The 26,913-nt window shown below is 33.1% G+C and overlaps 3 protein-coding genes and 1 non-coding gene across 16 annotated transcripts; 2 read left to right on the top strand and 2 right to left on the bottom strand.

Moving 5' to 3' along the window:
* On the bottom strand, positions 1-23,499 carry LOC124953889 (helicase domino). Of its 10 annotated transcripts, XM_047505909.1 has the most exons (35): positions 23,368-23,498; positions 23,025-23,269; positions 20,650-20,858; positions 19,773-20,472; positions 19,224-19,352; positions 18,119-18,333; positions 17,691-18,017; positions 17,181-17,391; positions 16,847-17,064; positions 16,644-16,781; positions 16,450-16,540; positions 15,981-16,168; positions 15,808-15,909; positions 15,131-15,446; positions 14,867-15,041; positions 14,590-14,776; positions 14,108-14,244; positions 13,813-13,999; positions 13,415-13,733; positions 13,249-13,329; positions 12,775-13,032; positions 12,231-12,544; positions 11,863-12,155; positions 11,404-11,776; positions 11,132-11,328; positions 10,927-11,041; positions 10,500-10,850; positions 10,085-10,306; positions 4,753-4,788; positions 4,203-4,371; positions 3,619-4,109; positions 3,255-3,539; positions 1,978-3,177; positions 1,561-1,895; positions 1-1,097 (listed from the first exon to the last, which is right to left on the bottom strand). In XM_047505909.1, the coding sequence occupies exons 2-34, from the start codon at positions 23,032-23,034 to the stop codon at positions 1,569-1,571; spliced, it is 8,571 nt and encodes a 2,856-aa protein (XP_047361865.1). In that variant the 5' UTR covers positions 23,035-23,269; positions 23,368-23,498; the 3' UTR covers positions 1-1,097; positions 1,561-1,568. The 10 variants fall into 10 exon arrangements, with proteins under 10 accessions (XP_047361865.1, XP_047361864.1, XP_047361866.1 ...); XM_047505908.1 differs by having other exon boundaries at positions 1-1,895; XM_047505910.1 differs by lacking the exon at positions 19,224-19,352 and having other exon boundaries at positions 1-1,895.
* Positions 17,476-17,612, bottom strand: LOC124953983. The gene has a single exon (XR_007102404.1). It is a non-coding gene; the product is annotated as a small nucleolar RNA snoR639/H1 (small nucleolar RNA).
* Positions 21,686-26,333, top strand: LOC124953893 (DNA repair protein RAD51 homolog 4-like). Of its 4 annotated transcripts, XM_047505922.1 has the most exons (8): positions 21,692-22,086; positions 22,196-22,424; positions 22,989-23,802; positions 23,880-23,992; positions 24,119-24,329; positions 24,389-24,873; positions 25,058-25,213; positions 25,882-26,333. In XM_047505922.1, exons 3-7 carry the CDS (start codon positions 23,659-23,661, stop codon positions 25,116-25,118), a joined length of 1,014 nt encoding a protein of 337 aa, XP_047361878.1. In that variant the 5' UTR covers positions 21,692-22,086; positions 22,196-22,424; positions 22,989-23,658; the 3' UTR covers positions 25,119-25,213; positions 25,882-26,333. The 4 variants fall into 4 exon arrangements, with proteins under 4 accessions (XP_047361876.1, XP_047361878.1, XP_047361877.1 ...); XM_047505920.1 differs by having other exon boundaries at positions 21,686-22,086; positions 22,196-23,802; positions 25,889-26,027; XM_047505921.1 differs by lacking the exons at positions 21,692-22,086; positions 22,196-22,424 and adding an exon at positions 22,686-22,812.
* Positions 25,131-26,434, top strand: LOC124953867. The gene is made up of 2 exons (XM_047505869.1): positions 25,131-25,213; positions 25,882-26,434. Exons 1-2 carry the CDS (start codon positions 25,131-25,133, stop codon positions 26,432-26,434), a joined length of 636 nt encoding a protein of 211 aa, XP_047361825.1.
* Positions 26,435-26,913: the final 479 nt, after the last annotated feature.

Here is a 26,913-nt window from a genome sequence, read left to right as displayed (position 1 = left end):
TTTAATCCCCAACCTGTCGGCTTACTTATGAGAATTTTATTTTAATTACTATAATACAATAATTATACATACATGTACATATATATTATTGTTACAATCTTATTCAATTCTACGACGATTCTAGTACAAACATCGCATCATCGCGAGCGACATACTTAAGTCTTAAATCCTATAGGTAACTGATCCATGTACAGACGCAGTAAATGTACGTTATCTTTTTTTTTTTTCTTTTTTTCTTAACTTTTTCTCATTTTACGCGTATTCGTGAATTAAGCGTATTCTGATTTCAGGTTGTATGCTTAGAAAGCATCACGCGATCCTTTATATGCGATATAACATAGAAAATTGTTTATCTCACTAGGGTCGCGTTATAAAATGACTTTTGACCACATTCATTTTGACCTTATAACTCGTATGGCCGTTTTCTTTTCTTTATGACTTTAAGAAATTTTGCTTTCTTTCTTATCGAGTTTATATAATGGCATATTATTGTACAGCAAATCAGAGATAAAAATATTAATAATTAACAATATATATGTATAATCATGCGACAAGATTTCTGATTTTAATCAACGTCGGCAACAAAAGACCACGATATTTTATTGTTAGACACTTATAATTATCCATATCCATCACCACTTTTGTCCAGTATTACGTTTGTTGCCACAATTTTTAGTAAAACTCATTGTCATGGCTTATACCTTATTTTTCTTTTTTTTTTTTTTTTTTTTTTTTTTTAACAATGTACACACAATGTTGTACAAATTACAAAAATATTTACTACGGATAAAACGCTAATAATAATACACAATAAAACCTTTACTGAATGACAGCAAACGTAAATGTCTGTTCTAAAAAGATAACAAAATGAAGTGTCGGTTAGTAACGCCAAAATTAATATATTATCGTAAATAATATTTCAGGAAACGCTTTTTACATATATAACGGCAAATTAAACAACATTGCACAAGAATGTGAACAATTCAATTTACAATTTACGTTATTATATGATAGAGAAATCGGAAGCACTTATGTATACAGAATCATTTATTACCATAATTCGTCGAAATAATCTTGAGGTTCTATAGATGATTAATCTAACAAACAAAATATTTATATCATACACATTTATGCGCCTTTGTAATGTTTCAAAGCAAAATAGAAATTAAATTTTATATTTTTTTCTTAATTATATTAAATCAAAACTAATATAACATAAAAGAATTAAAACGAATAATTTTAATGTACAATTTACAGTCAAATCTATGCACTATTCTCGTAGAAATCAATTCATTACCATCTACAAATCTTTCAAATCACTTATTAACTAATATTCACATACATAATCGACGTTCGCTTGTGTATCCACGGATAAATTCATTGTGTAGGAAAATCGACAAATCATAAAGCAACATATTTGCAGTTCAGCGTGGAATGTGTTTTTGATTCGCGAATTATAGTAAATATTGAATAAACAATCGAACTTAAGTTCTACTATAAAGTTTAACAATTCGAACATATACAACTTCTCGCCACAAACATATAAAAATTTATATTTACCAGCCATGTTATTTCGGTTGAGTATCCTGTGTCTGTTGTGGTTGTTGTTGCTGTTGCTGTTGCTGTTGCTGCTGTTGCTGTTGTACTTGTTGCGGATGAACAGGATGTGCAATAGTTTGAAGTCTAACTTGACTGGAACCTGGACTTCCCCTTGCTGTCGTAACAACTGGTTTTCCTTGAACCGGTGCTGCTTGCCTTAACTGTGCGTTGCTGGCAGTTACTACTTGAATTGTTTGCTTCAAGGCAGCTGGAGCTACTGGTATAACTCGAGTTTGCAAAGGAGACTTTGCTAAAACTACTTGACCTGGCTGTGAAACAGTTTGCCCCGTCGATACCTATAATTCAACAATAAAACTCAAATATTTCGTTATTGCGAATCAACGATATATTATTGAATGGAGAGATTAACGAACGTACATGTGTAAATTGTTGCATGGCGGACGGCTGGACGTGTTTCATTACTTGTTGTATTTGCTGCATCGTCATGGTAGTTGGTAAAGACTTTTGTTGAACTATCAGTTGCGTTTGTACTCCACCTTTAGCAGTGACTTGAGCCAATTGCGCAACTTTTTGAGCTGGCAATTTTCTCTGAGCGATAATTTGAGGATGAAGAGCCAGCTGTCGAATTTGCTGCGGTGTAGCAGCTCTAACACCGGTCACATTAGCTGCTTTTACCAAAGTAGCTACCGGTGCACCGCTAGCTGATGTACCCGTTTGCTGAACTTGCAATCCAGTTTGCGCAAATATTTGCGCCGGTGTAAGCCCCGATTGAGTAGGTACTTGAACTTGAGCTACCGCTTTAGCCTGTTGCTGTAAGGCCTGTCTTTTTAGTAAAGCTGCCATTTCAGTTTCCGAAACTGCTCTTGCTACAGTTTGCTTTCCAACATTGCTTTGAGCAGCAGTCGCGGCAGCGATACCTTGTTTCATTAATGTTGCTCTCTGCTGTGCTGCAGCGGCAGAAACGGCGACTGAAACTTTCTGACCGCCGACTGCTTGTGCCTGCAATACCTTCAATTGTTGCTGTCTCAAAAGAACTTGTTGTTGACGATAATATTGAAGTTGAGCAGCTGTCAGTGTTTTACTGCCAGATGCCGTGGCAACTGTAACACCGACTATTCCTTTTTGTGCCGTCACACCTGTAGAACTCTGAGCGGCTGATACTAAGCCAGCCGTAGCTAACCTTTGAGCTGCTTGAAGATTAGATACGCTAACGACAGTTGGAGTTGCTCTTACGTCTTGCATAGTTAACGTTCCACCTTGTCGCGTTTTAACAGTTGTAGTGACCATCGTCGTGGCACAAGTTGTGACACTGCTCATAGTCGTTACCGTTTTTATAGACGTTAAAGCATTCGTTGTTACAGTAGTCACAACTTGTGCCAATTGATGCACTTGAGGTGGTGCAGCATTCGATATTGTCTGTTGCGATTGTTGTTGTTGTTGTTGCTGTTGTTGTTGTTGCTGCTGCTGTTGCTGTTGCTGTTGTAATTTAATTTGCTGTTGTTGCTGTTGCGCCTGTTGTTGTTGGACTTGCTGTTGCTGTTGCGCCTGCTGTTGCTGTTGTTGCTGTTGTTGTAGCAAACGTGCTGCCACTTGCTGCTGTTGTTCCGCAGTTAAAACCTAAATAACGTGTTAATGATAATTTGTTATATTAAATAAAATATTAAAATAAATCAAATAAAATTGAAGATACTAACAGCGTGCTTTAATTTTTCCTTTGCTATTCTATCAGCTCTTCTAGTAGCAACTTCTATCGGTGCTAGTGGATTGTCATATTGAATGTGACATTCAGCTAGAACTGCTGCATTCGTAGGATTCTTCATCAAAGGATTCACTAATAGAGGTTTAACGGTAGGTGTTCTTTTATTGGAAACAGATTTAATAGTTTCGAATCTCTGGCAACACATCATTGTAAACGAATGATTTTTATCTTGATTGTATAACTGAGATGTTCGCATTGGTCTATTAGTTTTACTTTGTTGCTGTAAAGCAAAATATATAGAATATAATAAAATAATAAAATAATCGTTTTGTCATATCACGGAGATAACCGAAATTTACCTCCGAAACTTGAGGTATTTTATAAACGCCTTTTTGTTTCTTTTGTTTCTTTGGCGTCGTATCATAAAGAAGCTTTCCTTCCTCTCTAGGAACAATCACGGATTCGTATCGATTTTTACATTGTTTAGGTGATCTATATATTCGTGAAGTGTTATTAACGATATCAGCAACCAAATCCCAATTTGGTGTATGTCCAGGGGACAATATCATCAAATTAAGAGGCAACCCTTGATATACTTGAATCGCTTGCAGCAATGCCCAATCTTCGTGTATCATCCAATCCAATATATGCTGTTCTTGTTCTACAGAATTTTTTGCCATGTGGGATGGTTTTATACCAGGCATTGGTATAGTAGGTCTTACAATTTCACGATATTTGTGAAGCTTCATATCTCGACGAATTTTCATCATGGCTGGGGAAGGCCTATCAAACAGAGATCGAGGTGCATAGACTGACTCCTCTTTATGTCGCATCTTGACTGGACGTCGTCCTAAATGAATGATTTATTAGCGTTAACAATATTTATCTTTGACGTTACGTTCGCAAATATTTTTAAGAATGGAAATTATATTAATATTCTTACCATCTCGTTCATTTATTCCAGCGTCAGTTCTACTTCGTTTTTGTTCTTTCTTAACATAGATAGGAGGTAATTGTGCCTCTGACATTGGTGTATTTTCATACAAAAATCCCAATGAATAATCGATGTAGACGTCATTGTCTGTAGTAGGAGGAGTTGGTGGACACCACATCTGTTATAAGTAGAGATTGAGAACAGTTATGACATTGGTTTCGGTTCTTAAAATAATTATGAGAACCGAAAAAATGTTATAACTGTTATGGATATAATGATTCCTAAACCAAATCGGTTTTGATTTTATATCAGAACTTAATATATTAATACATATTTTCTTGTATCGGTTTTTATTTTTCTTCTAAAATATAACATTTTTTCGTTCCGCATAACTGTTTTAATCAGAACCGATATAATAATATTTTAAAACAGTTATTTAAGAAACTGTTTCAACCCCCGGTTTATAAGTATTATTACTCAAATAAGTAATAATAAAACAAACGTATTATCGTAACGTGACATGAGATACAGATTAATACTAATATATTTGTTTACTAACCGGCATTGGCTCCATTGTGTCGTCTGACAACCATATCTGTAAGACAGGAAAGCATAATCATCAAATCAACTGTGATGCATAATTCTTCATTGGAAAATAATGTTAGATAAATCTGTAGATATGACGAATATATATATACATATAAATATATATATATATCTTTCTCTCTGCGCACTTACCTTACCTTATAAAACTTCCTGATTATATGTATTTTGCTTTTTATTACATACATCTTTTGTTCTAACTATCACGAATATTTTTTTTAAATAAGAGCGTACGCAAAACTAAACTTTCTCTTTCCTTCTATTTAAATATAAAAGTAAAAAAGAAAAAATGAATTTCAATAAAATCTAGGAAGAAGAAAAAGGAAGCTTGGATATGTAATTCGCTCAAAGGCTTGTTCCTCTTCTATATCAAAGAAAGAATATCATCTCTTTAAAGAAATATTTTAACGTGAGAATCTAGTTCAACCCGTACGCTTGTCAATGTGCCTGCTTATATCTTGGGTGACTCCAAGTTTGGAATGGCAAAGGCAGTGTTTTGGTGCCATTTTTCTAAACTATCATATTGGAGCTCTTTCTATGCATGCTACCATCTAAAAATAATAACAAATATCTTTTCTTTGCCTTTTAAATGTGCGGTCATGACAGCCTTGCCACACCAAACCGACATTAACGAGAATGCAAGAGAAGAAGACGTTTTCGTAGAGAGCTGGAGAAAAAGAGATAAAGAGAGAAAGTGAAGGAGAGTAAAAAATAGAGAGAAAGAGATAAAGATAGAGAGAAAGCGCGCGCGCGATATATATACATACATATATATATATATATATATGTACATATACATATACATATATATATATATATAGAGAGAGAGAGAGAGAGAGAGAGAGAAAAAGACAATTTACTTTGAAATATATTATATAAACAAGCACACTGAGAGCAAGTTTGACACCAAAACGGAACTGAACCTTTGATCGAACAGACTTGGAAACGCACCAAGAAATAAGAAAACACATTTTGTTAGCTTTTTATTTCGTAGTAAGGAATACTTTGTTTATTTTCCTTTCTCGGACTCACTCGATCATACAAAAAACAGGCACGCAACTTAAGTATTACACTGGAGGAGAAAAGGGCATATTGATGAACGAATAGTCTTACAGCTAAGATATAATCAGGTCATCACACCTTGCCGATTTATGTGTGGCGCAAGGTATATTTCTTTTTTACGAGAGCAGAAGTACGGCGCGTTTTCCTTAATAATCATGACCTCTAAACTCTTTCTCATTGCGTTTAGATTCGACACACCTTGATTTTTTTTTTTTTCTTTTCTTTTTCATGGGCTTTTGTGTGTCCCGAACGCCGTTCAATCTAAAAGCTACACGACACAACCAGCTTTTACTGTGTCTAATATATATATATATAACTAATATAATACAATTGTGTTATGTGTGTGTATGTTTTCGTGTGTGTTTTGTTTCCTGAATATTCCACTTAAACATTATCAATGTATAAATTACAATGCCACCGTACGAACGTTTTTTTTTGAATCTTTACAATGCAGGGCACAATTTACAATACTAGAAAATATTACATGTGTGCCCTCAAGTAGATATAAAAGAAGAAAGAAAAAAAAAAAAAAAGAACATCTTATATACTTTCAATATACATATATATATATACAAGAACTATATTCGAAACAAAGAAAGACCGAAGAAGGTGTAGTAGAGTAGTAGTAGTAGTAGTAGTAGTAGTGTAGTAGGAGAAGAAGAAGAAGAGAAGAACAGAGCTTGACCTTTCTCGTACTTGTAACGCCACCGATATTTTTTCTGTGCCATTCGAAAGGCATTTTTAATTTGCGTACGGCAGATTTTATGTGGACTAACATATATACAAAAAATGCACTGCTAAATGTTACAGCAATAATAAAATTCCAGCGAGACTCAAGACGATATAGTACTACCGCTGAACTTATCCATTGTCACCTCTTGTTTAGAGGTAAGAGGGGGAGGATTAGGAGACTGCAATCGAATGGATTTCTTCGATGGCTGAATTTGTATCTCCTCGTTGTCAAAAGTCTCTCCAATTTTACCTTCTGCAGGGGCGGTCTTAGTCAGGGAGGTCAAACGCGTACGTTTCATTTTTTTCCTTGTCCTTCTCGAGGATTCCGTCGACGTATCGTAATCGGACTCATTGTTGTCTATATCGACTAAAGCGATCACAGCCGATTTCAAAGAAACTTTTTCCGCATTATTCTTTAATGCATTTGCGTTTACAGTTTTGTTAGAATTAAAATAAGTACTGCCCACGTTAGACGTCCCGTCCTTTTGCGAAAGAGACGTCGATCCGCTAACATGTTTTATGTCGTTCTTCAAATTCACAGAGACATCCGATAATCGTGTCACGCAATGCTTGTTCGACAAATCAGAAATGTTGTCGGAATGTTTCTTCGACAATTTCGATTCGCTCGTCGTAGAATTCGTATTCTTGCTATTAATTGTTTTCGAAATATGATTGTTTCTCGTATCGAGAGTAAGAATGGCTACGACTTTGGCGGTTCGTTGAGGTTTTTCGGAGGAGAAAGTCAACTTGATTTGCTCGTTCTGCTGTGAAAATGTTTCTTCGGCGAGCGCATTACCATTCGTATCTGTGCTTAGATTGTGCTCGCACGTTTTCTGCTCCTCCGAGGCTACTCCTTTCATCGACAACGATGTTTCCGTTTTTCGAATGTGTCTGCTACCTCTTAATACGGGTGCTGAGGTGGAAGGTGTTTTTAAGCAGTTTAATATGCCGACCTGTCCAGAACGAGTCACCCTGGATACTTTTTCGATAGTAGGCACAGGTGTACCCGGTCGATGCTTATGATTACCACTCGCACTTTCACTACTACCAACTACTTTCTTTTGAACGGTTTTAATTTGTGCAGTAGACGATAATTCGTTGCTCTCTGCGGTTGATTTCATAGGTGGTATGGATCTACTTCTTCGAAACACTACAGGATTTAAAAAGCCATTATTGTCCAGGGACGATTTCGAGCTACGCGTTGTTGGTTTCTCATAAGCTTTATTACCAGTTTGCTCCTCGTTTCTAGTCGGTGAATTAATCGCGGTAGATCTAGTGATCGGCCTAATTGATTTTAAATCTGACGATGGTGTCCCCGGTCGACGTCTATGAGACTTTTGCAAATTCGAATTTTCTATCGCCGACAAAGACATTAATTGATTGGCAGAAGATCTCGTGATTCTACTGCAATCCGAAATAGACTGCGAACAATAACTATCAGAGATTCGAGACAGAGTTATTTTTGCAATTGGAATTTGAGAGTTAGAAACAGAGACGGTACGACTAATTTCTTGTTTCGTATTCTTTTTATCATACGATGAAATTTCCTCGAGTTTTATACTCGATGTATTGGATGTTACTTCCGAGTCAAGACTGTTGATAGAATTTTCTAATAACATTACGGCTTTTGCACTGCGCGTGGTTACTCCTGGAGTATTATTAGATATATCTCCTGATTTCCATGGTTTAGATTTAAATTCGGTATTTGAGCACTCTTTGTATGATTCTAAATTTATTTTCTTAGGTATAATATCCGATTTTTCGAAGTTTGTTTCTTTATTGGACAATTCATTGGTTACTTCGTTTGTTTCATTCGTCGGAAGGGAATCGTCTAACGTACTAACAGTAGAAGACAATTCTAGGTGATCGTCATCTTCAGTTTCCTGATTCTTCACGATCTCGACGTTAAATTTTTGACTAGAATCAATTGATATCACAGAATTCTCTGTAACAGATTCATTCACCAAATCTTCGGTTTCCATTGAATTATCGATACTTCGAAACGTTGCATCTGAATCGACACTTCTATGCTCATCCGGTAAAGACGAATTAGATTCCTTTGAATAGATATGAGAATCATTTTTACCTTCATTATCTACGGTCACAGGATCAGTTCTATTTTCATTTTGTACATTCTCATCGTACGAAGAAAATGAATATGGAAATAATGTAGATTTCGTAACAGAGTTAGGCGTTGGACACGTCGATTTATCATCATTGCTCGAATATAACGATGAAGAATTGGATTCCGATAATATGGAACAATTTGATTTATCAATCATTTCTTCCGCTATAGCTTTAGAAATTACTGGCTCATTGGATTCTACGGTTCGTTTTATATTATTTAAAATCACATTTTCTTCTATATTTTCAATAGACTGAGTAGTAGATTCGTTAGTGGGATCCTTAATCTCTAATTTATCTTGCCTATGTAACATGATATAATCGGACGACTTATCAATTTCAATCAATGAAGAAGAATTCTTTTCCTCCGACGTAGAATCCATTTTGGAAGCTTCCGAATTTTTTTTATCATCCGTACTAATCGAATTATCACACGATTCTAATTTAACTTCAGTTATATTGTCAGAATGTTTCTTCATTATTAATGACGAGGACCGAATGGAAGAAATTTCTTCGTCGATGGTTTCATTATTTGCGAGTGCCTTCGTCATTTTTGAATTAAAACATTTCTCGACAACCACACTACATTCATACATCTGCAAAGTTGTTTCTTCGTTATTTGAAATAGACGCCGATTTTGAATGTTCCGATCGAATGCATATTTCAGTTTCCGACAACAACTCTTTATCTTGAAATTTCAATGAATTTTCATCCTGCTGCAATTGACATGATAAATTCGAAGAATTATCTTGACAATTCAACGTAGTCTTTTTATAACTCTCCTCGATAGACTTAGTCGCTTTCACTCTATCCTGATCTTCATCAGAATCATTTGATTTTTTAATCGTATTCAAATCACTTTTAATCTGTGACAAAGAGGAAGCAGAGGTGGTCACATTCTTTTTAAGATCAAGCTTATTTCTTTTTCTAGGTCTACCTCGACATTTTGGTTTAATCCCAGGAAGAATCGGACTTACGTCGAGAGTCCATAAATTAATCTTTACGTTCCCCCTAGATCTAGTTCGCGGACTGTTTAAATCAAAATGATTCTGATCGCATGGTTTATTCGAACGATTATTACGTTTAGGATAAGATCCTCGTTCTGAATCGTTTCGATTATCAGTCTCCTCCTCTTCGTCCTCTTCGTCACCTTGACTTTGACTTTCCGTATGACTGGATTCCTCATCGAGACTATCCTCTACAACATCTTCCTCCTGAGAATCCGAATCAGATTCTGTCGTAGTTTCTGTTTCGCTCTCAGAAGATTCTCGAGTACTTCTACTATTTCGTTTACGCGAACCTCTCCTCCTCCTCCTACCTTGCGGAACTTTCTTATTAACTAATTTCTTTGAATTATTAGCACTATTAACCTGATTCTGCGCGTCCTCACGTCCAAAGGTCAGGGGTTTCTCATCGTCATCAGCCAGTCGCATCCGTCTTTCCTCTTCTTCACGAAGCGCACGCAAACGATCCATTTCCCATTCTTTCTTTTGTTCTTCGAGTTCGCGTTCGGCAGCTGCCAATTGTGCGGCTGAAAACGCTCCTTCGGATTCTTCCACGAACTTCATCGCGTATCGTTCAATTGGTGTTAACTAAACACGAAAATACTCGATGAATTTTGATTTAAGAAGAACTTCAACTTCACTTCTCCTTTTTTCTTTTCTTTTTTTTTTCTTTTTTTTTTTCTTTTTTTTTCTTTTTTTTTTCTTTTTTTTTTTTTTTTTTTTTTTTTTTGCATAAGCTGTATACGAATCGAATTACGAGATTATTTATGAATTTATTTACCTGAGACACTAAATTCTGTACTTCTTGTTCTGCTTTGCTGAATTGCGTATCTTCTTTATCAGCATCGTCAAAAGGTATATTCTCATCAAACTCTGCTAAATCCGCAACTGCCTCAGCCTTTGCTGTTTTAGCTGCTTGAACGTCAAGATCTTCCTCAGCAGCGGCAAGAGCACTTTCAAGAGCGCCCATTGCCATTTTATCTTCAACATGCTGAGATAAGCTGGGTACTTGTGCAATCGAAGAATCCTTATTCATAGATTTTTCTCGATCTTTCTGTTCGAGTACTTCTGCCATTCTGGTAGACGCATCATTTTCAGAGTGATCGATGTTAAAGAGATCTTGAATAGTAGACTGTAAAATACACAAAGATTAGGACCTGCTAAAAATGATTGATATTTTTATGAGTTCATAATGACAGATTTCTTACACTCTTAAAGTAAGCTGTTGTAAAGTTTCCACCTTCGATAGCAAGATCCCCAAGTAATCGTTTTTGATTCGCTTTTTTCAAAATATTTTCCTCTACAGTTTTTTCACTTACCAATCTGATAATAAACAACACAAAACACCGTTATTTTTTATTATTTTAATATTTATCTTTATAACAATTCGATTAATAATAATATCAAATTTACCTGTAGATATGTACGTCGCGCGTTTGACCTATTCTATGGCATCTATCTTGTGCTTGAGCATCCATCGTCGGATTCCAGTCACTATCATAAAATATAACCGTATCTGCTCCTGTTAAATTTACACCTACACCACCGGATCTTGTTGATAGTATAAAACAAAATATTCGTTTGTCGCCGTTAAACCTTTCCATTAGAACCTGCACGAAATAATTTTACATAATGAGACAAGATTGAAAAACCAATTGACCAATTACATAAATAATCGAACATACCTGCCGTTGATCTACTCTAGTAGTGCCGTCTAAACGCAAGTATATATGACCGTGGAAATTGAGAAAAGCTTCCAATACATCTAACATCCTAGTCATTTGAGTGAAAATGAGGACTCTGTGATTTTCAGACTTTAATTTTCTAAGGAGAAGATCCAACGATTGTAATTTTCCACAATCATATTGTATTAATCTAGGCTCAGGGAATTGGGTCATCATCGAACTGGTCACCGGATGAAATAATTGCATTTTTGGTGACAAATCGTGTTGTAACTCTATCTGCATACGACGCTGACTCCAAAGCTTATGCGGTGGTGGATGAGAAACGTGGAAGCGCGGTACTGGTGCACGTACAGCAGGAACGTAAACAACGAACCTTTAATATAGAAAAAAAAAAAAAAAAAAAAAAAAAAAAATTATTTATATGCCTATGATTTCATTCAAATATCCATAAATGCTTGCCTTTCAAAAATTTCTATAAGTTCTTCAACAATTTGCTCTGTACTTCGAATTGCTTCTGCTAATGCTTCTGTACAGGAGAAAAATTGCTTCCGCGTACGAATAGGTATCTTTGCTGTTTCACAATGTACAAGACCGTTGTGCCAACGACAGGCTGTAGATGGTTTCCCAATTCTCAACGCGGTAAATAAATCTTCACCGTATAAAGGACAGGCTGCGCATCGCCTTTCATTAATGTTTGCCAATAAACGAAGTTTCGCCTGTCTTCTTTGCTTTCGTTCTTCTTCCAATTGTGGCTGTTAAATGAAATAAAATAAAATAATTCATAAATTACATTCGAATAGATGTAATAATATCGTACGAAGATTTACCAAATGAAATTCTGATTTAGGCTGTTCTTTTGCTTGTGCCTTTTCAGATTCTTTTTGCGCGTGCCTCGTGATAATACCACAGCGCAATGTTTGTTGATGGGTAGTTTGTCCGTTACCAGCAGTCGACTGTCCTTGAGATGCAGCAACATTCAAAGGTGGTACTCTCATTACTGGTCTTCCACTAGTACCGCTCGTAGTTGTAACGACTCCTCCAACGACTTTATTTACTGTGGTCGCAGAAGTAGATAGGCCCATTAGAGATTTAGATAGAACTGTTAATCGTTGTCCACTCGGCGTCATTACGGGGAATGAAACTGAAATAAAATAACATTTTTTTATCGATATATTGATAAAGTATAACTATATCATTAGCTGACAGTATAAAAATATGCGGCGTTTATAAATCATAAATATTGCAATGAAATAAAATGAATTTTTAATGAAACCAACGAAGACACATATCATGCAAAGTTATTTCACATTATCATGCGCGTTTCCGAAATTATGTGATTGTCAGTGGGAGATGATCACTCTTTTGACAAACCTGTGTTAGTATTTTGTTGATTTGAAGTCAAAATGATATGTCTACCAGTAGAGGTTTGAACCAGCTGTGCAAAACCGGGTACTGGTATTCTCTGGACGGAATCACCTTGTTTGACTGTAACTGTCTGTGTAGCCAACCTTTGCAGTCCATCACGAATATTTGCATTCCCAACTGTAATCCTTTGTGCATTCATAGATGCTGTTGTTGATGTAATCGTTGTACTTTGTGAATTATGTGCCAATGTTCCAACAGGGATAGCTATTAGATACATGGGACTCATGTAGAAAATTTAAACAAAGCTAATAATACCAATATTATTGTATTCTGGGTTCTAGAATGCTTATAAATAGGGAGATTATAAACAAGCTGGCCCGAGAAATTATTCTAGCACCGTTGCAAACATGATTGACAATGTAACATACAATCATCGATCGACGATGCACAAAAATATTTAAAATGTTCGATTATCTATACCTTTTACACTGCCTTGATGTTGAACCAACTGAACAGAATATCCTTGCAGTTGTTGACCACCTGCGACTCGCAATGTTACTCCTTAAATGAAGAATTTACTTTTTTTTTAACTTCTTTACAAACACAATATTTATATAAAGCCATATAAACGCTACAACAAATTTACCTTGACTTGGAGTACTTTGATTATTCAAAGATTTTATCAATGGTGACGTGCCTACTCTTGGTGTTGGAAGTATACCAGCTAAATTTTTAACTTTAGTTTGGGCTGCTTGTGCAGTTGATGACTGTTTAACTTGATTCGACAATCTGACATTGATTTTAATTTTTCCAGAAGGACATCTAGGGGGTGGATCCGATTGACTATCTATTTCTTCTATCAGTTTTGTAGGAGTTTGTAAGCGTTTTATTCGATGTGCTCCAAATGCTGCCAACGTAAATTCCAGGTCGAGCAATAAAAGATTTAATGTGGACAGGTCAACATGCTGTAAAATATATAACAGAACTGTAGAATTCTTTTTTTTTAATTTGTATATGTACGATTATACTAATATAAGTATTTACTTTAAATGGATCATAATCAAGGGCATTCCATACTAACGAAGCTGTAATAAATTCTATTGCTTCCATTTGAAACGGCGAGACTGTAGGTCGGACTTCGAACAAGTTTGGATGATTGCAAACTTTGCGCAATTGCATCAATACGTTGATAACACTTAACAGATTTCCACTAGCCAAAGTTTCCTTCGTCCTTCCGACATAAATTTAAATTGATCAGTGTTACTTATTACGTAAAGTATTTATATTATGTTTTGAGAATGAAAATATCATTATCAAATGATTAAAATAAGCTACCTACTTGGCCCTAGACATGAAATCGTCGTACAAGTATCTCTGCCTTTTTGACAATCGACACATGACAACATGCTCGTACTTCTTTGGCAATTGTTTTTCTACTTCAGTTTTTAATCTTCTTAAAAGAAACGGTCTCAGTACCTAAAAAAAAAAAAAAAATCGAAAATACATGAGCAATAAATTCGTACGAGCAAAACTAGAAAAAAAAAAAAAAAAAGTATATATATATATATATATATATATATATATATATATACATATACGTGAAATGTACAAGTTATAAATGTTAAAGTATTGTTTCTCCAGACAGGATACGTATGCCATATAAATAAACCACTTTTGACACGCGAGTTTTAATGGAGAACTTGTTTAATATCTCGCTATTTTTAAGAAAAAAAACACACAACGTTACAAAATATCACGTGTCTGTTGTCGGTAGCGAAATTTTTGTATAAACAGACAAGTGCAAAAATAGTACGTACAGACCTTGTGCAGACGACGAATAATATTCTCGTTGTACTCGCTATTTCCTTCAATCATTCCTGTAACTGGATTACTGAACCATTCCTTAAATTCTCTATGAGATTGAAACACATTTGGCATTAAAAAATGCATCAAGGACCATAACTCCATTAAATTATTTTGAAGAGGCGTTCCCGTTAGTAATAATCGCCTAAAATCAAATACAAAGATATATCCCAATGTACTTGGATTAATTCAATTTAAACATAAGAACATATTTATTCTCTACTTTAATATTCACCGTTGCGTTTGAAAATTTAATAATAATTGCCATCTTTGTGACTTGAAATTCTTTATATTTTGAGCTTCATCTAAAATAAGGTACTTCCATTTTTTTCTTCTAAAACTTTGATGATCTTGTATGACAAGTTTATAAGATGTAATGCATATGTGAAAAGCGTTCGGTTTCGTCCACCCTGGGATATAATTTCACAAATAAAATCTATAATATTTCTACTTGTATAATACAATATTATTAATGTTTGTATAAATTCTTCATCATTACCCGTTCTTTTTTGCTTTCTCTCCTTTTGTGTACCATAGTACGTTAATATCTTAAATCCTGGACACCATTTTTTACATTCCATTTCCCAATTAAGCATTACAGATGTTGGTACTATTATAAGATGGGGACCCCAGTTACCCTTTTCACAAGCCAAATGTGCCAATAATGCAATAGTTTGTATAGTTTTTCCCAAACCCATTTCATCGGCTAAAATACCATTCAACTTCCTGTCGTACATAGTTACAAGCCAATCCAATCCGATGTGTTGATATTCCCGAAGTGAATGTTTTAGAAGAAACGGGATTTTTGTAACAACCTATAAACATGAAATATTTATAAGTACCTATGTGTTAAAAAAATATAAAAAAATATGTAAATAATAATTATAATAATAATAATAATAATAATAATAATAATAATAATAATAATAATAAATAAATAAAACCGCGTTGTAAAAAAAAAAATAAGTGTCGTGACTATCCTTTAGAGTAAATCAATGTATGAAATTACTGAATGAGAACAAAGTCACCTATATACTTTACCCTTCCAGAAATGGTCTATGTGCAACAAAGATGCCACATCACCTTGGATTGAAAGGGTAGTAATGATACTTTATTTGTATTATACTATGTTAACTCATTAGTAACATATTAAATATAACATAACAAATTACTTACACAAGTAGTAAGTAAAGTATTTCCCTTGGGTTGTATGCTTTCTGCTAAAGCTGCAACATTATCCATTTCATTGTGGGCATCTACATGATCTGCTTCTGACATCTAAAATTAAATATGACGTATAAAAATAATTTATTATTAACTAGACAAGATTAAAATATATGAATAATAACCTTATTATCACACGATTTTTCAGTAGATGGATCTTCAAGCAAAGATTTTAGGCCTACATCTGTTTCTGTATCACTATGAATTTGCGAATCTTCTCCAGCTTCATCACTTTCATCACTTTCGCTCTCACTACTACTCGCTTGCTCTTCATTTTCCTGTACTTTTTCTTGATCTTCTTCTTTATCAGAATCTAGAAAGGTTATACATACAAATTTATTAAAAATATTATACTTCAATTATGTTGAATATCAACGTATTATTTTTAATTTGTAATTAATCTCAGACAAATGCCTCGAATTACATCAAAAAAAATAGGATTGAGTATGAGTACCATAGCTCTCACCATCAGGATTGGTATAATTATCCTCATCGATTAAAAAAAAAGAAAAAAAAGAAAAAAAAAGAAAAAAAAAAAAAAAAAATTCAAAAGATATAATACTGAATGAGAAAATTAAAATCATAGAAAGTTACCTTGAGCATCATCTTCATCCACATCCATTGATACGTTCGACATATTACCATATTTAGCCATAAGTTCGTCAATGGACATTTCATTCTCTGCCTACAAATTTATATATATATATGTATATATATACAGTTTAATAAAAATAAAATCTTTAATTTTTTTTTTTTTTTTTTTTTTTTTAAATCATGCGATAGTAAACCTTAAGGTCATCCAACTCCTGTTTGTGATCTGTATTTTCCTCCAATTTTTCCTGTTCCATTATGGTATCTTCTTCGTCAGAAGACTCATCAGATGCAGCAACAAAATCAGTATCTCCGTCAGAAGTTTTTTCAATTTCCTATAATAGAAATTATATTATTTCGGTTTGTTAACAATCGATCTTAAAAGACAAAAAAGACGCACAGCTTCCTCAACTTCTTTTTCACTAGGCGATAAACTTTTATTTCTTTCTTCCAAATAATTTGGCGGTAGATCTTTCAAAAGATCTTCTAAAGGCATTTCCGATTCTTTTTTCAATAATTCTACTTCCTCTTTTTGATCTACCGTCGATTTCATCTCTTCTTCAGCTTTAGCTATGGTCTCTTCATCATCATCCGAACTTTGATTTGGTTGAAAGTCTTCTGCAATGGAAATAGAATTTCTTTTTTTTTATGTATTTTAGTGTCAATAATTATACAATTATGACATCAAACGGATATAAGAATATGTTATTAGCAATAAATTAATTCCGATTTACCATCAGAGTGAGATTTTCCAATCGGTACTGGCGAGGAAATACGTGAACTATTTATCGAAGCTGGGATACTTTGTGAGCCATCTGTCTTATTAAGACCTTCAGTTAACCACGTTGAATATTTTTCTGTTTGTCCTACAATGAAATTTAAATGCTGGTCTAATGCTTTTTTTCTTTTTTCTTCTAATCTTGTTTGTTGCTTGTACTCCACCAGCTATAAAGAAAAACATCATGGACGAAAGTTTCCTTAACGAAGTTGACTAATCAAATAGCCCAATATACTTGTGTAAAGAATAATTGTCCAGCATCAATATTCTTTGACGGTATAGAAATAATTAATACAGTCATACACAATATGCCGACTTTGCTGTTCCCACAACGAGCACACAATCTCAACAAATGTATATTGAAACTGTCGGCTTATTAGTATGGGGTGACAGTATATGCGCGCGCTTGTCATCGTTAAAAATTTTTAAAAAGAATTAATCATAAAATTGTTAATTTTATTATTACCTTCTCTACATTTGCCCAAAAAGTTTTAATTTCTTTTGCAACAAAACTAGCAATTTTCTTGAGCCTAAGTTCTTGAGATTTTTCAGCCTTTTGAGCTTGTATAGCTTTTTCTTGAAAATGTTTTTGAACCATACGCGCACATTTTTTCGCGGCGGCTTTCTTCCATTTTCGTTCTTGCGCAAAATCGGCAGCTAGCCAAACCATTTCTTCCAATAAGTAATCCCAATGAGCCTTTGTTCTTGCAGGCTCCTGTACCTTTGGCAATCTTCTTTCGGACCATAATCCTTCACGTTGTAACTCTGCAATCCTTTGCATTACGTATGCTTCCTATAAATTAAATGAAATATAATATATATAATATGTATACATATAAAAATGTGTTCCAATTGTTGTTGAATTTATAAACAATCATTCAAATAATAACTTACTTGTTTTGCCTTCTCTACAATTTGTTCTTGATTATTTGTAATATCATTTGAAACTACAGAAGTAGTAGGTAATTTCACAAGCTTAACAACAGGTTGTGAAGTACTTCTAGAAGGACTAGGAGCTTTTGTTACGACTTGAGTGATAGATGTTTTCTCGGTAACTGGACTTGCGGGAGTTGTGTGTTTTGGTATTTCTGGAACTATTGGAGTTCCACCTGAAATAACAGAAATGAATATTTCTCATGAATAAGTTACAAGAAAATAATAAATTAATATAATTTGTTGCTGTTGTAACAAAGCGCCCTTTGGTTGAGTAAATTATCTAAACAACCTTACAATTGCTTTGTATTGTTTTACCACGCCGAGTAACCATTTAAACGTATTATTTATTAAAACAGTCGTCGGGCGTGGAATTATCATATTATATATAATAATAATGAAGATAAAATAATTATTATACATAATTTAGAATATAAAAAAAAAAAAAAAAAAAAAAAAAAAAAAAAAAAAAAAAATAAAAATAGAGTTCTCTATAACAGCAACGTAAATAATACAGGTGAAAAGAAAAAGATGAAGAAACTTTGTTTCTTAAACATACAACTTCAAATTTCAGCATTCAAATCGTATAAAATGATAAGAATCAATGTAAATTATCAAATTATATATGGTTGATAACATTGACAGTGCCCTTTCCCATTGTGTAATTTAAATAAAATATAATTATAATAATCATGCAGCAAATAAGAACTTTGTCAGGGATAATATAATATAATTTCAAATACTTATATTCCTGATAGCTATAAATTAAAATAAAATGAGAAATACACAAGTAATATTTTATACTTTAGTAAATTTCATAGTGATACATATATTACCTCAAATATATGCAATAATTGTATCCACCACCCGCAACATAACTAGCACCTTGGAAATAATTAACAGAATAAAAAGCACATACAAACAAAAAGACATTTAAATATTATTTTAACATAATGGAAATCAAGGTTCGTTTGATGATTTTATTAAATTAAAACACAATTGACCTCCTCAAAGTAAATTTTATGAAATATTCTAAACATCAAATGACAGGCCTACAAGTAATCACCTATAATGAGCGTGGGTGCTAGAGTAGAAGTAGGTGGAGGGTGAACGGTGACTGGTGAAGACTGTATTGCTGCTCGGAAGGCAAACACCATGCCATGGCGGCCCCCTTGAGGCCTACCTGGTACTTGTCCTATTGCGCAAATGATTTTTTATTGTATCATGATACATGTACTAAATGCTATCTGCTTTGACTAAATTATTTTCCATAATATATCTAATATAAACTAAGGAATGTTATGAAAATGGACCAATGACTTTGATTTATGTACTTCAATAAAACTTGTCTTGGAAATGCCACCATTTTTTATGTTTTAACGAATGTTAAATAAATATGCAAAATATTTATTATAATACCGGAGGTTATCAGTGAGGTAATACTTCGTGACATGCGAAATAAACATTATATAAGAGAGTTGATACTGGAATAAAGGATGTGTACAAATGCTTATAATTTTGTGTGCACTTATATAGGAAAAGTCAACTAATTATCATTTCATAACTATAGTTAATAATAAGAATTGCATAATTAAACACATGAAATATTCACTACCTTGTTGACTAAGTTGAGCTACAGCAGCAGGTAAAGTTGTAGATACTGCAACTGGAGTCACGCCAACTCCAGAAATCTTCACTTCTGCACTCTGGTTCGTAGGAACTGTAGTTGAGGCAGATGTAACCGGAGGTAATGAAATTTCTGGTATTGATGGCAATGGAACTGATAAATCTTCATTATTGTCTTCCGTATCTAATCTATGTTGCCTTAAAAAATGTAAATACTGTGGTGTAGGTGGCCGTTTTCTCCAAGCTTGAAAATCCATCATATTGCCACCAGCATGAAGAAAGAATAACTCTGAAGCATTCTCAGCATATTTTTCTCTTATCGCTCTCATTCTTTTCATTTTATGTTCCATAATACGTCTTCTATAACCCATAGCATCATCTGCAGCAGTGGCAGTTACTTTTTCTGTATTTTCTGTAAGTTTTAATCTTTTCCTTGCTGGTGGTGATTGCATTGAAACTTGAGAAGTAGGCGCAATAAACATGTTTCCCATAGAAGTCCGTACGAGTTTAGGGGAAGTTGCCAATACAACTTTAGTTGGAGTTTGACGAGAAGGTGATGTAAGAGGTGAACCACTTGCACCTGGGACTCCCACAGTGCTAACACGCGGTGGTGTGTTACTAATATTAACAATCCTTGTAACACCAACTTGCTGAACATTTGTACTGGTTGTGGCACTACTTGTAACAACCTATAGAAAAATATAATGTCCCGATTATTAATAGCTAATACAATGAATTTTGTCAAATATATAGAAATTAAGTAAAATTTTAAGAAAAATTACATATCATTTTACAAGATAGAAAAAACCTCATGCCAATAAGTTAATATTTTATTATTATTTCTTTCATTTCTTATTCACAATTACCTGTGTAAGGCCGGGAACTTGTGAAGTAATAACAAACTGCTGCCCACCACCTGTGGTGAGTACATTGAGTCCTTGGGCTGTAGCCAGAACCTGCTGGAGACTGACAGTTTGTTGAGTTGCACCGCCATTGTTTCCCCCATTATTTCCTCCACCCCCGGAAAGGGGCGGCAAAATAGGTGCACTTTGCTTATCACTCATTACATGTGACACTATAAGAATTATTAAATTATATTGTAGAAAACTTATCTAATTGAATTTAAGTTACACATAACAAGAATAAAAAAAAAATAAAAAAAAAATAAAAAAATAAATAAAAAAAAAAAAAAAAAAAAAAAAAAAAAAAAAAAAAAAAAAAAAAAAAAAAAAAAAAAAAAAGGAAATTTGCTACTATAAAAATATTGATATATTCCAAGTTTTAAAATAAGAAATTATAAAAAGTATAGTATTAATATTTGTATAAAATTAAAAATAGAATGAACTAATTACAATAAACGTACTACATAATACATGAGATTTGTATACAGATAACAATATTATTTTTATTAGATGAATTAAAACAAAAAACATTAACTTTACTAAAATATAAGAGACCTATTTAATAACTTTTATATATATATATAATATATATATATTATATATATATATATATATATATATTATATTATATACACATATGAGCATAAAAAGGACATAAACAAAACATTTACGAATGTTATTTGAACCAATCTAAATCACTTCTATCAAAACATTCACAACACAAATAAAATCACGGACGGAATGTCAACGTATTTAATTATCTCGTGAGTATTTGATGAGTATAAAAAGTATTAAATGGCATAATGTAGCATTTTTTCTCTTTTAACAAACGTATACTTAGATACGATCTTTGTTCTGAAAATAGGATAAGAGTATGGTCAAGTAGGAATGTTAATTGATTTGTGAAAAAAGCGCCGAAATCAAAATTTCGTTATGTATTCATTCATAGAGGCTCAATGTAATTTATAAAACGTTAGTACTGCGCAGAAGTGCGCGTACATTGAAAATTACGGTATCACGAAGACGGTGAATGTCTCACCGACCAACTGGTCGTCGAAAATAGCGTTGTCATTTCGAATATCGAAAGAAAGTTAAGAATACGCGAGACTCGGCACGATAAACGTTTGGGGCGTACGAGTGTTCTTCCGACGAATAAATTAAGATTTTCATTATAAAAAATTTCTAAATATCTGTTTTCTAGTTGCTAATGAACAATTAAGTTAAGAAATACATTATTTTTCATTTTTTTAACCGTACCGTTAACAGAGATATATTTTTTCTTACAATTGCGTCAGTGGAGCCTCGCGGCGATACAAAAGAAATTTTTCGTCCGCCATGTTGGCGTTGCTCCGATACGAGGGCGGACTTACCATAATGTAATCACAAAATTCTGCAACGTAGGTGAGCCATCCACGAAAATAATTGTCACACCCGTGATCGGCGAGCGTTAAATTGTAATTAGGTACTTCACGTAATATACGCTACATGAGCTATATCTAATATTTTACAGAACATTTTCGCTCGACTCGCTCAAGGACGCAGACACTTCTAAACATGGCGACGGCTCCCGACAAAATTTCGGTCGGGGCCGGATCAAGAGCAGCTTGCTCATGATCGCTTATAGAAGCCACGGTTGGATGGCGCTATCATGCACCTCGACCTCGCTGATTGGTTGAAACGAAGGAAACGCTTGGCAACGTGGCGTCAATGGAAGCTCACGATTGGCTACCCGTTAAAATGTTGGAACTACCAGTATTTCAAGCTTTAATCAAATCAGCAACCATTATTCGTCTTGTGTATTAATATTTCCTACATATTCATACTATTTTTTTTATTGAACTATTATTTTTGCATGCGTTTCTACGAAAAATTTTCGAGATCACATTTTATTTATACGATCTTTGTATTATAACTTTTCTAATGCAAACACGTGTGGTGTGTGTGTGTGTATATACATATATACATACACATATATACGTATATATATATACATATTATATATATATATATATATATATATATATATATATATGTACTATAATTGATCTAAAAAGGCTTTCTGTTCTTTAATAATCCTAATATAGCATTATATAGATCCATGACCATACAAGCTAACATTTTAGAATCGTAAGTATAATTGGCTGTAATATCGCGTATGCATTACCTTTTTAAGATTCTCAGCATGATAATTAAAATTATGATCGATTATATAAATAATACCATTTTGATTGTAAAACTTCCATAGAAATATTGAACGAATCGTTTATTGCATTATCATAAGTAAATTTATACTTTCATTGAAGATAATGTGGATGCAATAAAATGAAGTTTGTACTCACTTCTTATCATCTCATCCCGTGTTCCGGCGATACTTGGAGCTCATCCCACCTTCGAAATCTTTTCTGTTCGAAAGCACGTGCACGCGATTGCCTATCTCCGACCATGTGCATGCGTGGCGTATATAACTTTGGTGTAAAGGAAAAATACGTAGTAGTACGCGTATCTTCGACGTACGGCATTGAAATATTCGATCGGGAATGCGTCGGAAGAAACCGTTAAAATGAGACTTCATCTTCAAAGTGACCTAAGGTTGTTACGCGAAAAAAAAATGTGTGAAAAACAAGAAGAGCACAAATATACGTGTGAATGTGAGGAGTGTTAATCCCGACGAAATAATCGTACCACGATGTATCCTCTTCTCTCTTCAAATGATTCCATTGTCTCAACTCTTTCTTCATGAGGGCAACCGCGTGCTCCACGCGCGACCACCAGAATGACGCCTGAGGTCATTTCGAGTACTTAATACGGCGCATCATCTACTTTGGATAGTTACCTTATATTTACATTGATCTACGTAGTACGTGTGATAACGATTTGAAATTTTCGAAGACAAAAAGTGAAGAAAATATTACCCCGTTTTATTCATATATATCATTTATTTCTTTATTTTGTTCATTAAATTACGATTATGGAATGGAGAAGTTAAATTCTAATATGCATTCTAAATTATCGGAATGTGCGATAGAGCGATTACGTGAGAAAAAAATATTCACCGTTATTGATTTTATACTCGAAGATCAAGATAAATTGAGAATCGCAACAGATCTTTCGTTTAAGGTTTGTTTAAAGTGTTATATATCATTATAAAGATCTCTTGTTTTATAATAGATTTTCATAATTAGAATTTTATATAGGAAGTGATGGATATTAAGAAAAATCTTACAGAGAAATTTGGTGGGGTCGTGAAGAAACCTTCAAATTTGTGGAAATTAGAACAATCAAATGTAATCTGCACCAAAATAAAAAGGTATTTGTTTTCTTTTTTTTTTCTTTTTTTCTTTTTTTTTTTCTTTTTTTTTTTTTTTAATGTTTTTTTTTTCATTATGACATATGTGAAAGAACAAAGACATTTTTCCATTAATTAATACTGCAGTTTGGATGATTTACTGGGAGGTGGTTTAAATCCTGGTCAAATATATGAAATATGCGGTGTATCTTCCTCTGGAAAAACACAATTGTGTTTAACGATTGCAAGTAATATTGCATTATTGCCTAATAATCTTGTGAGGTACATCGATACCAAAGGAGATTTTTTTGCCTCCAGAGTAGAAACAATATTGAAGCATAAAACGAATAATGAAGAGGTAACGTTTAATATTTTGATGAAGTGATAATTATCTATGAAATTAAAATATATTTATAGGAAATGAACAAAGCAATGGAACAGATAAGAATTACTTTGGCACGAGATCCTAATAAATTACTTAGTATTCTACAACATATGATAAGTATTTTAAAACAAGAGAATGGTATACGTACTAGAGCATTAATCATTGACTCTTTACCAGGAATAATTTTTAAATTTTCTAAAGAACCAGATATCAATTTTACTTTAAATCGCTTATCAAATCTATGTCGATTTCTAGCAAATGAATTTTATATACCTATTATTATAGTAAATTTAATAACTCAGTGGACGTTATCGAACGATAAAAGCAGTGAGTCTGCAACGAAAGGAACACAAACATTAGTAAATCCAACATTAGGAAAATATTGGTTACACATACCCAATACAAGATTATTGGTAGAAAAGTTAAATAATGATTACAGAAAAATTACTATTTGGAAAAGTTTTCAAATTAAAATGGACTCTGTATGTAGCGTTAAGTTAAGCGAAGCTGGTATTATGTGAGCGATTTGTAATTTATGAAAAATACATTAGTAACTGAATATAAAATAAATGTTTAAGGCAAGTGATGTTAAGTTACAAATTTTTAAATTTCCCGGTACAAATAAAACAATAATGGCGGCACCACCAACATCCGTTATTTCGTCTTACCATTGTTGCCACACCTTTTTGATATTCGAGAAGAGCACAACAATTCACAATGGTCACATTTAGATTAGTGTTTGTAGAGTGCACTGTTAATTAATTGGTTAGAACGATGGCTTCCTTAGTTGCGGATTACGGAACTTCGTCGGGTTCAGACAGTGATGGTGATGACGTATCGGATGATGCTGATAACAGGTAAGTTCAAATTAAAATGATACATTTATGCTGAATTGTTTATTTCCTCTTTCAGCTAACCTCTAATCAGTCATATATATCAGTATGGAATTTGTTGACAAAATCATTATATTCATGATATTAAAAACTTGTTGCTATTGTTTGAAGAACATATATACGCATACTTCGAAGTATGCTCCGATATTGAACGTCATCTGAATTATCTTATTTGATAATGAATTTGCATAAAAATGTAATGATGAATTTTTATATTTATTTTCAGATCTGTTTGTTTTAGATTAATAACTCTTGATACATGTATCTTCGCAGCAAATTTATTTTCCATCTATATAAAAGTTATTCTCTTAATTTTCATGAGTTATAATTAATTATATATTTCGTTGCATGTTTATCCTTCAATTATATTTGAAATGTTTTTTTTTTTTTTTTTTTTTTTTTCTTTTTTTTTTCCCCCTTTCTATTGGTGTTTTATTTTAGTAATAATATTTCTAAAATATAAAGTATATATAAAGGATTATTATAATATATAATTAATAAATGGAAGTTATTATTTGTATCCCGATAGGATTAAATATAAAGATATGTTTTAGTGCGTATTTTTGTAATCAGTCCGTGCGTACTCTTCAATTGAACTGGTTCTTTGTAATCTGATATTGCTAAACTCTTAGTTTCAAGGGGGAAGAGGAAGAAGATGAGGAAGATGATGAACCTGGTGAAAATAATGATGACACACAAACTGAAACTGCTTCCAAAGAAAAACTTCCATTACCTACACCTGATTTTAATGGCACACCCACCTTGAAAACTTCCGTCTTCTCTAATCCATTTGTTGAAGCTGAAAAAGCTAAAAGTGCTATACTTGAGAAACATGTAAAAATGACTCCAACATTAGATGATACTAAAATGATAAATGGTAGAAAAATTTGTTGGAACTATAGGAAAGGTAGATGTCGATTTGGTCATAATTGTACTTTTGCCCACGACTCAGACTTGCATAGAACAGCGGCTGAGTTGGAAGCCATACGAGCTCCGCAAGAAACAATTATTTGTCAAACTCAATATAATGGTCAACTTTCCATAAATGATGAAAATGATGTCGATCAAGAGAACAATCATACGAATAAACGTAAAAAAAGACCAGGACTAAGTCAGTCTTTAATTCCTAGTAAAAAGGTTTTAAAAATGTACAAAGCCCAACAAACTAAAGCTATTAGTAGATAAATAAAAAGCAGTAATAGTACTTTAAAGTTTATATAGTAGTATATATAAAGACAATGAAGACTATTATTGTCATTTGCTTTTAAAAAAGAAAAAAATATTAGTCCTTCCAATACTTAGTTATAAATACAATTTTATAATTCCACTAAACTCAGTTCACAATTGTATGGAGGAAGCTACTTTAAACATAATATTTGGGAGAATTATTGATATTTTAATATTTTCTTCCATATACGGCAATTTTTATAAATTTTAATGACTTTTACATTTAAAAAAAAATAAATAAATAATAATAATAATAATAATAATAATAATAAAAAAGAAAGAAAAAAAGAAAAAAAAAATATTTATGGAATTAAATGTAAATCTAAGATAACTTGCAAACAATGCTTCCAGCAGAGTGCTAATTATTAATTCATATTATATATACTTTTCAAATAATGAAAAGCTTTAGTATTCTTAGATAGTACCTGGTATATATC

The sequence above is a fragment of the Vespa velutina genome, chromosome 13 (assembly GCF_912470025.1).
Source record: "Vespa velutina chromosome 13, iVesVel2.1, whole genome shotgun sequence".
Taxonomy (NCBI): domain Eukaryota; kingdom Metazoa; phylum Arthropoda; class Insecta; order Hymenoptera; family Vespidae; genus Vespa; species Vespa velutina.
Note: the sequence above shows the minus strand (reverse complement) of the source record. Positions and strands in the feature narration are given on the sequence as shown.

Bases quoted from the DNA above. Each gene is read 5' to 3' on its own strand.
- LOC124953889 (XM_047505901.1), bottom strand. The intron at 20,473-20,649 runs GTAATTGTGAAT...ATTTTTCTATAG, and splicing joins AAGTTCCCGGCCTTACACAG to GTTGTTACAAGTAGTGCCAC. The intron at 15,042-15,130 runs GTAATGATGAAG...ATTATATCCCAG, and splicing joins GAGAAAGCAAAAAAGAACGG to GGTGGACGAAACCGAACGCT.
- LOC124953893 (XM_047505922.1), top strand. From the start codon at position 23,659: ATGGAGAAGTTAAATTCTAATATGCATTCTAAATTATCGGAATGTGCG. The intron at 23,803-23,879 runs GTTTGTTTAAAG...AATTTTATATAG, and splicing joins CAACAGATCTTTCGTTTAAG to GAAGTGATGGATATTAAGAA. The intron at 24,330-24,388 runs GTAACGTTTAAT...ATATATTTATAG, and splicing joins ATAAAACGAATAATGAAGAG to GAAATGAACAAAGCAATGGA.
- LOC124953867 (XM_047505869.1), top strand. From the start codon at position 25,131: ATGGCTTCCTTAGTTGCGGATTACGGAACTTCGTCGGGTTCAGACAGT. The intron at 25,214-25,881 runs GTAAGTTCAAAT...CTAAACTCTTAG, and splicing joins TCGGATGATGCTGATAACAG to TTTCAAGGGGGAAGAGGAAG.